The sequence below is a fragment of the Heliangelus exortis genome, chromosome 1 (assembly GCF_036169615.1).
Source record: "Heliangelus exortis chromosome 1, bHelExo1.hap1, whole genome shotgun sequence".
NCBI classification, from domain to species: domain Eukaryota; kingdom Metazoa; phylum Chordata; class Aves; order Apodiformes; family Trochilidae; genus Heliangelus; species Heliangelus exortis.
This window is the reverse complement of record NC_092422.1, coordinates 71,828,389-71,846,248: the sequence shown is the minus strand read 5'-3', so window position 1 is coordinate 71,846,248 and position 17,860 is coordinate 71,828,389. Positions and strand designations below refer to the sequence as shown.

Genomic DNA, 17,860 nt, shown 5'->3' with positions numbered 1-17,860 from the left:
AACCAAAATATGTCTTTGTTAGCAGTAAAACATAAATCTCTCAACTTCTTTGGCCTCCAACTTCATTGATTCATGTGCTGGCAAGGGGCTGTGGTGCTACACACCAGCAACTCCACCACCCTCTGGGAGACTTCCCCTTCATTGCAACCACATGGCAGAAGCTGCACACCCAAGCATGTGCTGGTGCTGAAGCTTTTCTTCTGTGGCTTCTGTGGGCCCCAGGTTAACCAAATGATGCAAGGAAGGCTGCAGATCAGCTTTGTAAACTTACATGATAAAAGCCCTGCACTTGGGAACCAAAAAAAAATTACAAACGTATGCAAGAAATTCAACTGATTCAAAAGCTTGCAGGGGAAAGAAGGGCTATCCACACCATCTACTTTAAAAAACAGCTGAGGAACTTACAGTCCGCGGTCATTAATGCTGGAAGATACCTGCACTAAAGGGGAAAAGATGCCTCCAAATAAGGCTGAGAGTCAATCTTAAAAAAAGAAAGAAAAAAACCCTAACTAATGAACCAACTAACCAAAAAAACACCAAGAAGAAACAAAAGCCAGCAAGAAAAAAACGAAACAAAGAAAAAAAAACCAAAAAGCCCCACCCAAAAACCTGCTCTCCCCCCCAAAAAAGCCTCCATCTCTGCCATGCAGATTTTAAGTTACCTTTAAAACTCAGTAACAGAACAGAACTGACAGAACTGGTCATTATTTAAAGAGAAAAGTTCTTTGTATTTCACAATTAGAAGAAAATGGAAATAGAAAAGCAGTACTAGGAATGGTTTCGGTTATTCCTGAGCCTAAGACAAACAAGTAAATTAGGGCTACTAATAACTGGGTTAATTTGTATAACAAATCTTAATTTCTTGTACAAAAATAGAGTGCCCTTCAATATTATTCTAACTTCTACTCAACTTTTTGCTAGCATTTGAAATATCAAGTATCACACTGGAACGTCGGTTTCCACAGCATGAACTACATGGAAAAATAGCTTGGCCTTCTTGCCAACATAGCATGCACAACCTAATATGAGAGCCCAAAAACAACAAATAAAACGTACTAAACTGCACTGTAAAGTGAACTCCCTTTTCTGTCAGTTTCAACTGGAAAGCCAGTGCAACAGTAATGCAAAAATTGCAAAATAGGTAACACTGAATTGCAGGTTGGCTGTGAATTTTCTATTTATTGCCTGACTTTAACATCTAATTAAGTTTTTTCAAAGGAACTGAAGTTCTCAGAATTTGTTTACGGAAGGCACTTCTAAATATTTTTGAAGTGTTTTAATTATGTAAATATTAACCTTTACACAGATCACATTAAAGCTGATTCAAGTAGTTTTCCTCAAGTGTCAAACCTGGCTTTTACCACTACTCAAGAGAAGCAAACCTGAGAAACAAGTATTTTCCCTCTTTCACTGGATGCAGTCAATGGTAACAAGAAAAGGTTAAGAGGATTTGTCCATTTCTTTCACTACAGGAAAAACTGGGCAACTTTGAAATAAAGAATAAAACTTTGAAATAATATTTCTATTGATGTCTTTTGGGTTTGTTTGTTTGTTTTACATATAATTTCATACGCAATTTCAATTTTCAAGAACAATTCTCTCTCCTATGTTCTCTGAACATCAGTTAGGATGTGCAAATTAACAGGAAAAATTGCCTACAAAAGGCAGTGAAAACCTAACTATTTAATTTTGCCCTTTTAAGACAGAAATCAAATATAGGAAAGGACCTTTGTTGGGATGCTTTTGAACAAGTATATTACTCTGCTGCAAAATAACAGAAAAAAATTTCATTACCCAGGTACTGTTGTTATTCAGGTGTCTACTACCAGACAGTATCACTCAAGACTTTTTCCAAGCATCTCTTGTGACTGTTATGATTACTTCAGATTTTTAAGATGAATGAAAGGAGAATTAAATAGCTGACATCACTCTACCTCTCCTTCAGAAAACTTCATGACAGAATTAAAAAATGGCATTTGGCAGCAATCTCTTCCATTTTTGAAAGCAAATTATTCTAATAACTTATTTGTGTCTTTAAACACAATGAAATCCTCTACCCCTCCTTTTTAAACCACCTACGTGGATCTTGTGATAGATTCAAAAAAATATGTAAGTTCCCAAACCTTTCAGTGGCCCCATGAGCAGATGTTGCTCGTGCTCGTTGAATTTCATCCTCCAAGCGTCTTTTTTCTTCCTCCAAACGTGCGATGTCTTCTGGGGATCTTCTCTGCTGACTGATGAGCTGCAGCTCCTGAAGAAGAGCCTCCTTCTCTTTGATCAGCTGAAGACGGTCCCTGTCCGCTTCAGCCATTCCTGGCCAAGATTCACTTTCTAGCAAGGCCAGCTGCTGCTGTATGTTTGAAACTCTTTAAAAGAGGATACAGGTATTTTAAAACTCAGAAGAGCCAATGATTAAGACAATTAAGAGAAAAAATATCACACTGCGAAGCCTATTATCTTTGACTTTTTTCTTCCAAACTTCAAAAAAAAAAAAAAAAAAAAGAAAATGTAGAGGAGCTTAGAATAATTCTTTGTTCCTCAGTTTTTGGGCATGTTTTTTTTTTTTTCTTTGTTTTATGTGTAATTTTTTTTTCATAGTTTTGAAACACTGAAGAACTGCAAGTGCTCCTAAATGTGTAGCTGCAGAAGACTTACACTGTGTGTATTACATGAAAAATACTTGTCCTCACACCTTTCCAATTCTGTAATAAATCAGTTTTCTGCATGTACAACTGATGAAGTTGAACACCCTTTCATTCCTCACTCTACCACTATCAGATCTTAACTTGGGATTTTAAAAGTACAGTGAGAAGTTGAAGGGGATGAAGGGAAGATGTTTATCTAGTGACAATAGGGCCATACATTCACATCCCAGCTCAGCAGAGGAATGGTTCAAGGGGCTGAAAATATTAGGCAGTACTGACTGTCAACAGAATTTAAAGAATAAATGAGCTGTCACGAAACCAAAAACATAGGTCTGGAAAAAAAGATTTACTGGTTGCAAAATACAGGTGGCTTTAGGTATATTTGATATATATCAAATCAAGAAACTAAATGAGCTAACTCAATATTTTGTAGTAGGGTCTATACCCTCAAGTAGTTTCCTATATTGCATTATACTGAATCACTACACAAAACAATGGTTGTGAGAATAATCCCACAGTTGACATTTTAAGAAAACATTCTGCTAAAAACAAATTTTCAGCTCTCCTAACTATTACAAGAACCCTGAGGCTAGAAATTTCACAAATGTTTCTTTTGGCAAAATCAAAAGGTCTACAACCATAACAGGGAGAACCCTCTTTTACTGTTGGATATTTATGCTTCTCTTACACTTTAGAATACTACAGTTAAAATGAAAACTAAATAGGAGAAAATCTAGCTTTCTGATTTTAGAACATTCAAAACTAAAGAACTCTAAAACAAGCAAATCTAAGCTTCAGTTTTATCTTCACTTTGAAATGGTAGCATTCAAAGTTCAGTGCAGCATAAAAGATTGTCAACCTTTAAACAAAAAAATAAAAGCACTTTTAAAGCCAGCCATGAAATGGGTATGTGTCCATTCTCGTGGTAAGTTGTTTTTTAAGTAATCTTTTTCACAAAGTATCTGGTAAGAATGAAAAGATAGTAACAAACAAAGCAAAGTAAGAGCACATAACAAGCAATCAGAAAATCTACAGTGTGATTTTGTGTTTAACAATAAAAGAAAACACATAGTCATGAGATAGGTAAGCTTTTCATAATTTAAAAACAAAGCTTCATGCAATGTTTATTTCAAACTGACATCTGGAAAGTATTTGGCCATCTTATTATCATGGGAAGGGAGATAAAATATCAAAATAAGTAATTTTGCAATGACTGCATTCATGGGTGAATAGGAACTTCATTGTGAATTCTGTCAAATGAATATTGCCCGCCCTCTGATTTACAGCAAGCAAAGAACTTGGGTATTATATTACATTTCAGTCTAAAGTATAAAACTTTATCAAGCCCCTCAATACTATTTCTTCCTTCTTGGATTAATAACCCACTTGCTGCCAATAGATACTAAAAGCACCACTGTAAATCAGTACATCCAGTCTGCATATTTCATGCCCCAGCTAATGTGCATGAATTCCAGATGCAGCTTCCTAAATAACACCTCACCCCAAACATCAGGGGCAGAGTCAGGACCACTCCTCTCCCATACCCAGGCTGCTTCACCATCAAAGATTCAGCAAACTGTCCTGAAGGCAAATATAGATTGATTTTCAAGTGTTTTGTGACAAACGAAAAAAAATAGGAAATCAAAGTCCTTTCAAGAGAAATACAGAATTTAGGTACAATTGGGTTATCGTAGCTTGGCAAGAAAGCATAAATCAGATGAACCCTGGCAACATGTTTGAGTGACCGTGCTTGTAAGCTCTTTCACAGCTTGTGGATAAAAGAAGATGAGATGTGTCAGGTGAAGCCTCTGGGTTGTTTTGTAAGATAGATGAAGGACTGACTCCTTCATTTTAACACTCATAGCTGTCCTGCTAGCTATTTTTCTGATTCAAGGTGACCTGGTTAAGAAGCTGCCCACAGGAGCAAGTAAATGCTAATGCAGCAACAAGAGAGTAAAGTACCAGGAAGCAAGAGGGGAAGGTGGGATTCCCCCTTTCAGCACAAATTAACCATGGAATCAGCTCAGTTTCAGACAAAAAAGCACTATCCTCAATTCAAGAGACTTTAATTTAGACTCCTGAGCTTGCTGAGAGGACATAACTCCCTTCCCAGTTTAAAAGCTGCTTTTTTTTCCTCCTCAGTTTCTGTTTGATGATTTGAAAGTAGGAAGCCATACAATAACAATTTTACACTGTTATTATTAAAGGGAAAAGCACTTCTGCAGGCAAAGTTCTTATCACTGAAGGGTTCTGAAGTATGATTAGGTATTTACTTTGATTCCCTTGACACTCTTAGCATCCCAGCTAGCTCTTCTTGTCTCTGGGTTTTCCCTTTCAGCAAAGAAAAAGCACTCACGAAATGCAGTAATTCAGCACCAGCAAGCCAGTTTTCTGGATCCTGTATTTCCTGAAAACAAACAAGTTTTCAGGGCATTTTGTTGCTTTGTTTCTACTGTGGACATGCTCTGTATGGAACTTCATTTCAGAAAGCTACAACTGATAAACTTTTTAAAATTTATCTCCTTGGCAATAAAACACCCCTAAGGCTTTTATGGTCTCACTTACTCAAACTTAAGAAAAAATATCTGAGAAGTCATATTAATTTCTGCTAAAAATAAAATAAAATAAAATAATCCTCTTAGGCATGTTCAGTAATTGCGATTTATCTTCTCTCAACACAAGTTTTTCTTCCCAAATCTAATAATTTAATAAATAAGCAATATCACTGTGATTGTCCATGCCAGATTTAATACCTGTACTACAACAGTCATTCTCACTGCTGGTAAACTACAAAAAAGTGGCAGACTTGCCTTTTCAGACTCAGTGCACATATTCACATACCTTAAACACCCACCTAAATAAATTAGTGATATGCTCCAGATTGCAGTGTAAAGGAAAAAAAAAAATCTTTGGGATCAAAGTCTGCTTTTTTAAAATATGTTCTTCCTTCCTACTGGGTACTTTTTAAGATACTTTTTGTGCAGTCACTGTAAAAGGCTACTTCTATCTGGCCTAATGCCAGATACTCAGGTCCTACTGATAGAGCAATTTAACATATTCCTGGGGAAAAAACAGTTAAATTTGAGCCATCAACATTCCAGGCATTTTGCCCATTCCCATCCTTGCATAACAAGTGCTGAGGAGCTTGCATTCCATGCTCGAGTAGGTGGTATCAAATGACTGGTTTCCTAGGTAGGCAGACCAACTTGCTGCTTATTACAGTATTTAAAAATTTCAAATGGAGATTAATATAACAGCTCCTGTTAAGCAGAAAAGCAGGAGGGGCACAGATAGAATGACAAAGGTTTAACCTGATGGTCTTAAATAAACACTGATTTGAAATGGCAAACTTGCCCTGAAATGACCATACTAATGCAGCTAGAATGATGCATAGCAACACAAACTACATCATGGGGACAAAACCCCATGAATTTTCAGAATTTACTGTCATTTGTCTGTATCATTAGGTGTCTGCACAGACACCCTTACACAAAGTAGGTCACTCCTGTCAATGGAAATATTTTGCTAGTGTCTACAACCTCCTTTTCAAGACTGCTATCTGAACCCAGCACTAACAAAATCATACTGCCTTTTAGGTTGAGAACATTTCAGTTTAGCAGAGGCTATTTATTAAAATATGGAATGAAAAATTACACTAAAGTAAAACTTGCTTTTTGTGAGATGAAAGTCTGTTTTACAATTACAATTAACCCTACGTTTAGATCATTAGATTATGAACCAGACAGGGTGTCTTGGGGAGGCAAATACTCTAAGGAATACCAAGGACCTAACCTATCTTCATAAAAGGGCAAATTGTGGGTGGTATCCTACTACAGCTGGCAGTTGGCTTACCTATAAGCTCTGGTCTCCCTGGCTTAAACAAGTTTTTCAAATTTACTTTGGTTGAATTTTCCAAGGAAAAAAATAACAATAGCCCTGTACATTTCAATGTCTAGACCTTTTAGTGATTTATCAGACAAGGCCTTTGTTACCTGTGGAATGGGAAGAGTGGTGGGGATAAAAAGAAAAAAAAAATCCATAGTTTCAGTTTGGAGGAGAATGGTGGCTAAGATCACATAAATATGCACGGATGGATCAACATAATTTAGTCCAGATTACTCTTTTCCTTAGGCTTATAATGGGCTTATAATTGGACAGAGTTCTCTGTCACTTCAGGTAACTTCTCCCATGTGCAATACCCAGAGGAACTGGCTGTGGGACTGAAGATTTAAAATAAAAGGTGTGAGAACTCAGTGATTTCTGGTATTAACAGACCCTCCTGAGAGTGGATTATGATTTATATCCAAAGAGGAAAGGCCACAGAAACGCACAGAAAGAAATGGAAAGAACAAGAAGCTGGAGAACTCAGCCAAATGCTCACAAAATTTCTCCACTATGTCTACTTTGGCTGTTCCTGCAAGTTTGTGCCACTGTGGCTTTGGCAGACAGCAAGAATACGTTCTGCAGAATATGCAGCCTTCCTGGCAGCCTGATTCAATAACAAGGAGGTCTTAAACTGGTTTAAGACACTCAGGAAACCTTTAAAGTCCACTTGCATTTTGCAGGTAACATTAAGTATTCACCTTCAGGAAAACAGCAAAACCTGCTAAAGCCAATGGAGAAGAGGAACTCGTTTTTTCCACAATTCATAGTTAAACTGGTATAATGGAAACTTCAAAGACAGTTAAAGAGAATGGCTTGGATCCCTTTATGACCTAAAGAAAAAGTTTTATATTTAAAAACAGACACTGGGAGATTTAGATTTGGTTGACATGCACATACCAGATATTTATGTGACATCCGTAAAACTACTTCAACCCTAAATCAGATTTTCAGATTACTTTAGTACAATAAAGCATACAAATTCAATGACTTTCAATATAAATTAGGCAATTACACCTGGAAACCCGTTTACACGTAATGAATTTTAACAGGAAAACATTTGACTGTTATTGTTTCAGTGCTGGAATGTTGCTATCGATATCCAACCAAAAAGTATTCTGTCGGTACAAGCACAGATTGCACTGTCATGCTTCTGCTTGTGCTATTGCTTTTAAAAGCTCAACTGGAAATGAATTTCAGTGATGAGACAAGTTTGCAACAAAGTAACTATTCAGCAACTATACTGAAAATAAAGAAGTAACATTGTTAAACGGAATGTGGAAATACTAAGCAGAGCTGAGGAGGATTTTTCAAGGCTAAAGTAAAACTGTTGACAGCCAGTGTAATTTTCACAATTGAACTGGAAAATAACATCTTTGAATTCAAACTCACAGCAGGTATAAACAAATTACTGCTTTTACACCTACATTAGATAAGGTGGATGAAGAGGTTTCAATGTTTTAGTTCTGGGCTTTGGGGTTCTTCAGGGGGTTTGCAGTTGATGATCTTAGAGGTCTTTTCCAGCCGTGAAAATTCTGTGACTCTATGGTTAAAGCCAGCTACCGTCAGACTCAATTATAAAAATAAATAAAAATAATTTTTAAAATTTTTTCAGTTAAAAATCTTGGTGTTCTTGTAGGAAGAGACCGTTTTTTCATCTATTGATTCATACACTTAACAGGATATGAGGCACCATAGCAATGGCATTTAATAATAATTTACTAACATGCTTCATGCAGTCATTGTACTCATCAGCACAACTTAAAAGTTATCAAAGAAAAACAACTTGCTTTTGATATCATAGAATCACAGAATGGCTAGAGTTGGAAGCGACCTTAAAGACCACCTAGTTCCAACCCCCTTGGCATGGTCAGGGACTCCTCCCACTAGATCAGGTTTCTCAAAGCCCCATCCAGCCTGGCCTTGGACACTTCCAGGGATGGGGCATCCACAACTTCCTTGGGCAGCCTGTTCCAGCATCTCACCACCCTTAAATTAAAGAATTTCTTCTACATCTCTAACCTAAATCTCTCCTCTTCAAGTCTGAAACCATTTCCCCTTGTCCTCTCACTACACACCCATGCAAAAAGCCCTACCCCAACTTTCTTGTAGGCCCCCTTCAGATATTGGAAAGCTGCTATAAGGTCACCTCAGCTGGACAACCCCAACTTCCTCAGCACGTCTCCACAGGGAAAGTGCTATGAAGATTGGCTCTCTTTCTGAAACAGTCTATTCAGAAAAGTGCTTGAGGGGTTCGCTTTCCAGTGTGCAAATGCTTTCATGCGAGGTGGTCCCACTGAAATAGCAACTGAAACTAAAAACAGCAATTATCCAGGCCACTTGGGGCTGTATGTTCAAAAAGACCATCCCTCACTCACTCCCTCTTCTCTAGAGAGCCACACTGACAGATCTGAAAGAAGAAACTTCATGGAAATAAGGTACAGTTTATTTTTTTAATATGGTGGGGAAGAAAAAAGAGCAGTAGCAAAGTGATTGAGACACTCTTCAGCATGATTGGCTGGTTTAAAAGTATTATTTATAATAATAAACATTTATAATAATAAATTATTATAACAAATATGGACCAAGCACAGGAGAGAGGACCTCTTCCACCAAGTGCTGAAGATGTCAGAATCCAAAGCTCACATCTGAAGTACCCATGGGAAAAATTAAATTGCAAATTATCCAACTTTCTTCCAGTGGGAAACTGAAGGGGGAAAAAAAAGCTTTGTGAATGTCTTCATTTATGAAAAGGCAAAACCACTCAGATCTTTGAAGGGGGAAATAAAATCAGATTATCTTTTATGGGGAAGGAGAGACATTTTGGGAGTACAGCCAACTTTTCTACTATCACTCTGCCTCATCTCCTGCATTTCTCAAGACAGTTCACTCAGAAATCTCAGTAATTCCCATTTGCTTGCTTGGACACCATATACAGAGAACATATTTTTATTTTGAAAACCTTCTACGTATGGCAAATACTCTCCTCATATCTAGAGCTGTACAATCTTCTCCAACAAGAGCGACTAAAATGCAACTGCAGTTTGTGGGGCTGTTCCCTCATTTCTTTTAAGAGGAGAGATAATACTTTTCTTCTACAGTGTATTTTTAAAGTCTCTCATTAAAAGTTGAAAATAAGACAGTGTGTCTGTTGTACTTATTTGCTGTATGTTTCCACACCTCCTTTGACAAGCAAGCAGTCATAATATACTGCTTCACAGCTGTGGCATACTGTAGCATTTAAATTTTCTACTTTGTAGATTTTAATCCATTGCAGCACATTCCGTCACCCACACTGTGCAGTAACAGTAGATATTTCACCAACCAAGGGAGAATGAGCACAAAGATATTTAGTAGAGACAAAAGCCCTACAGAAATGCCAGCAAGCTGAGGGGAAGGAATGCATGATAAATGAAGAATGCAACCACAGAGATAACTGGTAGGGGCAATGAGCTTTGTGCAGTTCCACTCAAAAGCTGAAAGCTGATTACTTCCGTACAACATACTGGACAGAATAAGTCTACTATTTTAAAGAAACTAACATGCTTTTGCTAAATAACAGACCATTGTCAGAGCTGCTATCCCAGGACAGAAAACTACCCTTACTGCAATTCCTGTTCTCTAGGTGGAAGGATTTTATTCAGATTTTCTACCTTCTACTGACATCAAACCCCAGCTCGCTTCTGATGTTCAGAAACACTGCATACCATACACAAACAAAAGTCTGGCATTTCCAGCTGAAAAATGCTTCTGCTATGAAAAGTGGGAAAGGAAAGGAAAAGGGATAACCAAACCTCCAACTCCATCTTTTTCCTGTAACAGCACACAAGAAAATAATTGTTTTGAAAAACACACAGAAAAGGTATGTCTGAAAACTAAACTAAAAACATGTAGCACAACTGTCACAAACCAGTGGGTCTGCTATCCTGAACAGTATAAAACTCAGTTCTATCCTCCTTATTTCAGCAACTGTTATGAACCCCTAAATTATCACTGGACTTTTAAGTACCAAGGGTTAAGCCTGTGACCACACAGGACACTGGTGAGTACCTGGTCTGCCCTTTTATTTTCTAATTATTTACCTTTTATTGGGTAAGTCACTGGTATTCACATAAAGTATTTTAAAATGCAGATTTTAGTCCAGTTACAAATCCTGAAGATTTAGCTGTGTATCTCCAACATGCTTGCAGCAATTACATTTTTTTTGAAGTCTGTATTACATCCAAACGTGGGTGAATTTTCCAAGAACAACAAAATGGTGAATTGCTTATAAAGCTTCCAGTCCTTGCCAAGACATATGACAGCATTAAGGTTTCCTCCAAAGAAAAAGTCATCATAATATGAAGAAAGAGCCAAAAGTATTGAATTTTTTTTTTTACCCTTCTTCTGAGATTTAAAAAAAACTGGCAAAACAGACAAAGTTGAAAAGAAAAAAGAAAAATCCTAACTTTAAAGCTAGGGTTTTAAAACTACACAGAATCTTCTCAGTGTCTGTCAATTTTAGTAAAAAAAATTTTTATCAGCACAAACAAAAATACTAAGTACATAAAATTTCTGTATTCATGTCATCATCTTTACCCACACTATTGTCTTGAGTATGTGACAGTTTGAAATCAATGAGGTTAAATGAGGACCTACTAAACTATACTAGGTCTTTTTAATACTGTTCTAAAAGTAGTATTAAGTAATAATAGATTACTTTTACGAAGCCATGAAAAGAACACTGCAAGGCTGACCTCCCTAAAAGAAAGTTATGGCAAACAATTCAATCAAAGGACTATATCTGTTTCAAGTAAATTTTTTTTTCCAAACTTAACAGCTATTCTTATGTACCCTTTTGCTCAGCTCTGAAGACCTTCATTTATCTCACAGGCAGTCCTTGCATTCTTTCTTCACATTGAGTTCATGACTTCAGTACACTGAACTTAGAACACAGGTATGCAAAGCTCCAAATATACTGACAGACCAGGCTGATAAGCATGAATTTAAAGACTTGTTACATTGAGGTTTGAGAAGGAGGAGGAAAAGGTAAAACCATTCCATAAAACGACCGCAATTTTATGTCTACACAACTGTAGAATGGGCTGACATTTAGCTTTATCTCTGCAAACAAATATAATACTCATGATAATGTCTTATGTGTACCTCAGCTTCTATTATCTGTGAACTAATCAATAGTAATCAAATCAGTCTTCCTAAAGACATTTCTGCTAGGAGGCTGGTTTAAGTTCTACTTTAAAAAATTTTATGACAAGAGTAAAAATAAAATCCAACAAATTTATCTTCAATTACCTTTTCTTGGCCTCTTCATACTGCCAGTTCAGTCTTACTTTGTCTACAAGTCTTGTTTTGTCATCAAACCCAAACTTTTGTAGAGTTGAGGAGAGAAAAAGAAAGAAAAATGAGAATTTAAAAGCACTCTCATAATAAAGGGATACATTAATCTGACTTAATGGACTCAGTAAAAAACCTCAATGCTTTAAGTAATAACACCATAAAACTCAATTTTACACTTCAGAAATACAAAACTGGTTTATTGCTAAAAATACAGAAAATAAATGAGCCCTTTCAATAAATTAAGATCCTGGAAATCAAGGCTTAGTAAATCACTGATAAATGGTCAGAGCCTTTAAACTTCATCCAAGCCTAAACCGCAAAGAATACTTTAATTGAAATATTTACTATTTGATATAGTTATTTTATGGATAGCTTTAATTAGAAGTAATTCAGATTACAGTCCCTGTACTGTGATGTGTTACTCAGCACTTAGATCATTAGTGTGTTTTAAACACAGATATCAAAACATCATCTGATCCTTGAACCAGCTGTAGAATATGCATTTATGCTACAGCTCCAGCTGTATACAGTCCAGTTTCTACAGCAACCTCTCTCCATCTTAGGGTATCAGAAGTTTGCATAGGGTCTAACAGTTAAAACTCAAGATCCTGTTTTAAGTTCATTGCTGAGCCTTTGGATATCTCATTTAACTGCTGCTTTTGCTCTCTTCATCATCAGACATTTTAAAATTTCACCTCATTTTTACTCACATTCTACTACTAATTCAGTAAAACAGTAAACAATCATGCAATTTTATTTTCCTAACAAAAAAATTTTGAGACTCTATTTGGCTTGTCTTGCATGGCATTGTGAAAGGGAAAATGCACTATGTTCCTTCTGGTAATTCATTTTGGAATAATAATAATCACATCCACCACCATTCTGAAAAATGACATCCCAAAGGCACCATCTACCTAACACAATGAAAGAGAGCATAGTGTTAGCTAAGCTTTCTTAGAGGAGTGTTTCTTCATAAAAACACAGATTTCTTCTTCTGTTCAGGCCCCCTGGAAACATCCAACTTGGCAACTACTCAGGAGTGAAAGAAAACAATAGAGGAGAAATGGATGATAAAAGCCTACACATTTTAATAGTTACAAAAAATTTTCTAATCAGAAGCTACACTAGTAACAAACTTTGCTGTCAATTGCAGAAACAAATGCTGAAGAACAGCCAGGATGCTGCAATACTGGTGCAAGCCAAATTTTTATTATTTGGTATACACAATTTTATTCACACAGAACTAATTCCAAGGAATGCTAGTATGTTTTCTCAAATACCATATTTAAAGGTACATTTGAGCATAAATGTATGACAGACTATTTCAGAAGCCTTGTTAGTTTTTAAGAAAAGAAACTTTGAGACTCTTAACAAACACTTCCCCATCTCAAACACAAGAAAGGAACAGAGGTCTATCCTACATCTTTGATAAATTTAGGACAAAGACAGCTTTTAAAAGCAAGTTAAAAAAAAAAACAAAAAACAAACAAACAAACAAACAAAAAACCTAAAACCCCATCCATCACTGCTACAAATACTAACATCTCACCCCATTGTACAGTTAGGTCTCTATAGCAACTTCAGGCTGGCTAAAGTATTTCCTTCCTTCCTGCATCACTACTACCACAGTGTTGGTGAGGTGAAAAGTCTGTGGACACCTCAGCAAGAGCTGTTGCACAGAGATCACAGAGTCACAGAATGGCTAAGGTTGGAAGGAACCTTCAAGATTATTTGGTTCCAACCCTCCTGCCATGGTCAGGGACACCTCCCACCAGACCAAGTTGCTCAAAGCCCCATCCAACCTGGCCTTGAACACTGCCAGGGAGAGGGTAGCCACAATATCCCTGGGCAACCTGTGCCAGTGTCTCACCACCCTGGCAGGAAAGAATTTTTTCCTAATGTATAACCTAAATCTCTCCTCTGGTTTTAAGCCATTGCCCCTTATCCTGTCACGAAACATTGGTGCAAAACGCCCTACCCCAGCTTTCTTATAGGCCCCCTTCAGGTATTGGATGAATGTAGGGTCCCCAAAGTGATGACAGGAGAAGTGCACTGCTGGGGTGGCTTTACCTGACAGGTAAGAGGCAGGATATGACTTTACCTGTCACTGACCTGAGGAGCACATTGCTACACCCCTGTGCCATGCTTGAGTGCAGGAACCGCAAAGCCCAGTTCATGAGTACTGCTTATGTACTCTGGAAACAATAAGTAAACACAACTCCCCCACAACCAACTTTGCTTTGGCTTTCTCATTCTGCTACAGCCAACCCATCCTAAATTAAAACAGGAAATAACAATGCATCAGTATAATACGAAAGCAGATTATTTTCTACAGCAACTGTCTTGCATAGGAACACATACCTCTCCAGTGATGTCAGTCTGAGAACACGCATCACAGTGTTGTTGAGGTAAACAGGGGTCACTGAGCAAAGTAGAATTGTGCTGGAGATCCTGTAGGGAATCTGTAATACAACAGCTATTCCTGAATCCATCTGTTAACTTAGCCAGGCTCTAAAGGGGAAGAAAAAAAAATTTTTTTAAATTCTTCTATCAATAGAAATAAAAGAAAAAATATATTTTAGAAATGTGACAGGTAGTTCTGTAAAGAGCAATTTACAGAAATAAGTCACTGTAGGGTTATTAACATGAAGAAGCTTTGCTTTGAAATAAACCTACCCTTATCAGTAACAAACTAAATTATTTGGTTTAGATCTATGAATGTTCTTTAAATCTAGCAGCTGTCAACTTTCAGATAAGCCAATAGGGAAGACAAATATGAGTCACCTGCCCTTTTGCCATCTTCTGCACACTTTACATTCTTAGCTACTACTTCTATCACATCCAACTCTATCAGTACACCTTGTATTGACTGTATTTTAATGACAGTTAATTTCACTCTTCTGCTTTCTTAGCCAAGGTTCCCATAGATAAGAGATATTTTACACTTTGAGTCAAGCAAGGGACATTTCTGAGATGTCTAGACAATGACGCAAACTATGAGGGTAAAGCAGATACCTCAAGCAACCTTTGAGGGGGAAGATGATTTAGACAGAATCACACAAAATAACAACGGTAACTTATTTAACAATATCAGATTGGTTGGCAGGCTCTTAAAATTCCTTTTAAAAAAAAGATAAAATAGTTAATTTAGCTTTTATTTGCTGATTATGCATTCTCTCTTTTGCAAAAATTACGGATAATGAGTCATCAATAAAAACCACTGCTCAGGCTGCTTAAACCCTAAGCATTATGGACCAAAAGAATATTTTTAAAAAAGGCATTAAAAAATAAAATTCCGTCACAGAAGATAAGGGATAATCAAATTATGTGAAAAAAAATCAGAAATTTGAAGAGCTGCATCAATTTAGAAATCATAACATAATCAAACAATTTCGTTCTACAAAAATAAATAAAAATTAATAATAAAAAAATAAAATAAATAAATAAAATAAATAAATAAATAAATAAATAAAGCTCTCAAAAAATTCTTACTCAAGAATGTAAATGACAGAACCAGAGACAAATCTGAAGCACTGGACTGGGAAAAGGCTGGGAATCTCAGTGAGTCTGACAACTGATGATTTACAAGAAGCTCTAGTTATTGTCCATATCCAATTATCAGGAGATTTCTCAGTCTTTAAAGTGCAATTTAAACAAGATAACACATCAGTGCTGCCTTTTTTTACAACACATTCAATTGATGGAGTCAAGAAGATGAATCTGTGTAAAGCAACTGGCTGCTGCTCACAGGAACAGCAAGGCCACCTGGAAGCTGAAAATGTCTGAATCAGAGCATCCATACAGGAATCACAGGAGGCCTGAAACTAGCCAGAAAAAGTGGTGGCATCCATTTCTGTCATACATGGTCCATCCTCCTGTTCCCATTATATACAGGTCCCTCCCTAACACCTGCCTCCCCTGGAGCTGAAAAAAGAGGGAAAATGCTCAGCCTGGTGCAGGATGAACGACCAAGTGGGCTCCCCAGCCAGAAGACTGGGCTGTGCTCCTCCCTGCCACTCTCCAGTCACACAAACTTTGTCTTCTTCCTGCCAGGAAAAGGCAGGGACAGAGGTCAGTGCAGAGCCATGCCAGGGATGCTGGCAGTGAGACAAGGCTACTGCCACTTGGCTCCAGGTGCTCCATTTATCCTGGGTCCATTAAAAAAGCCAATCCTTCTGCCACCTTCAGCTGAACTGAAGGACAAACAAAACAGAGACAGCAAAATTCAATAAAGTTATGTCACTGATAAGTCCCTAGCTAGTGTTCATTATCCTCTAAGACTTGATGTAAAATGAACTGCTCCAGAACATGCTAAAAAGAAAACTGGAGTGCTTTCCACTTTATGAAAATTGCAGATTCCTGTCTAAATCTCTTCTTCAAAACTCACTGGAAATCACCCACTCCTCTCAGCCTCCCGCTGTGTGAAGGATCAAGATGGTTCCCTAATGGGACTGTAACATAGAAATAATAATTCCTAAAGCACAGCTACACAAACATCAAGCATCTAACATGTCCTCTTCCCAGTAATGTAGAGACAGTAACATGAACAAAAACTGAAGATTCAGAAAGCCTGAGACTTCTCCCAAATAAGCTATGTCCCATCTGGTACCTCTGGCTAACACATATTATGTTACAGGCACATGTAACACCAAAGATCCTGATGACAGCACTTAAATCTAATCTTCTGCCTGTATTTCAGCTACTTTATGCACTCCTGGTGTGTTCCTCACACCCTACAGCATCTCCTTGAAGGGCTGCTTGACTGCTGGCCAGGCATTATATCTGGGTACAGTTGCTGAACCCTGGATAGTACTTAAAAATAACACAGCATTTGTCAGGTGGCAATCACTAAGTAGCATCACTTTAACTTACATCTATGTGCATAGGTGTCTGTGCTCTAGGGTAAAGCACATATGCTTTGAGTCCTAGTTGGATAAATGAAAGCACAGCCTTCAGCAATCCTAACATGGAAAATTACAACCCGAGTTAGCATACTTTTTGATAGAAACAATTTACATAAACTGCTCTGAAAAGTATCCTCTGCATTATATGGAGGAATCCATCTTTCATTTGGGGGTTATGGATTGTTTATGGCAATCTTACAGAAACTCCCAGACCACTTTATCATATGGATGTGAAGTTCTAGGCACACCTGCCCTGACCTAACCAAAAAGAGAAAAACAATTACTTGTCATTTCATCATTTCTGTTGCTATCTAATTTGGGAGCTCTCACATACAGTTTCAGTACTGTTCCTACCTACCCTATTTAGCCTATTTAACCAGTAAAGAAAGAAAAAAGAAAAAGGGGGAAAAAAAAAAAAAAGGCCATCACAAAAAAACCCCAAACAAACTCCAATGCTTCCTAAGGATAAAGGACATTTTAAAAGCATAAGCACATACTGGAACAGAAATAAAAGTATGAAAGAGATGGGGGGAGAGGAGAGAAACACATGTGTTGCTTTCAGGAACCTAATCATGCACCTTGGTTACTCAAACTTACGTAAAAAGTACACCCACTTTTTGGAGCAGTGACACTACATATTTGGCTTTATTAGTAACAACTGCACCCAATTTAAATCTGACCACCCTCTCCTTTCCTTGTCTGCCTCCTCTCCCACACAACTCAATCCAATTATCATATTTCTATGACAGCTATGATTTTTCCAAGCACCTACACAACACTGAGTCACTTCTACTATGTTTAGTTCTGCTGCTTATACTGGCCAGATTTAAATTAAGAAATAGAAAGTAATTGTCTGTTTCCTTGTATGAAATACCAGCTGTCTACACAATAGTTCAAAGTATGAACAGCTTGTCTTACCAAAAATAGCTTTAAAACATAGTATTTTCAAAGACCAAAAAAATTTCAAAGTTCATAGGAAATTAAAAATCAAATTCTGAACTCATTAGGAAGATACTTAAAACAGACTCGCACTTGCTTGACAAAGCTTAATACATGTGTAACAATAATCTTCAACTAATTAAAAAAAAAAGG

General features: G+C 37.2%; 1 protein-coding gene across 4 annotated transcripts in view; it reads right to left on the bottom strand.

The window, feature by feature from the left end:
* The window catches only part of WWC3 (WWC family member 3), a 100,076-nt gene that overhangs the window by 25,922 nt on the left and 56,294 nt on the right, over positions 1-17,860 (bottom strand). For all 4 annotated transcript variants that reach the window (XM_071747947.1, XM_071747930.1, XM_071747938.1 and 1 more), the window contains exons 7-9: positions 14,226-14,375; positions 11,820-11,893; positions 2,124-2,366 (exon numbers count right to left, since the gene is read on the bottom strand). In XM_071747947.1, coding sequence (XP_071604048.1) covers positions 2,124-2,366; positions 11,820-11,893; positions 14,226-14,375 — 467 coding nt within the window. The remainder of the gene's footprint in view (positions 1-2,123; positions 2,367-11,819; positions 11,894-14,225; positions 14,376-17,860) is intronic.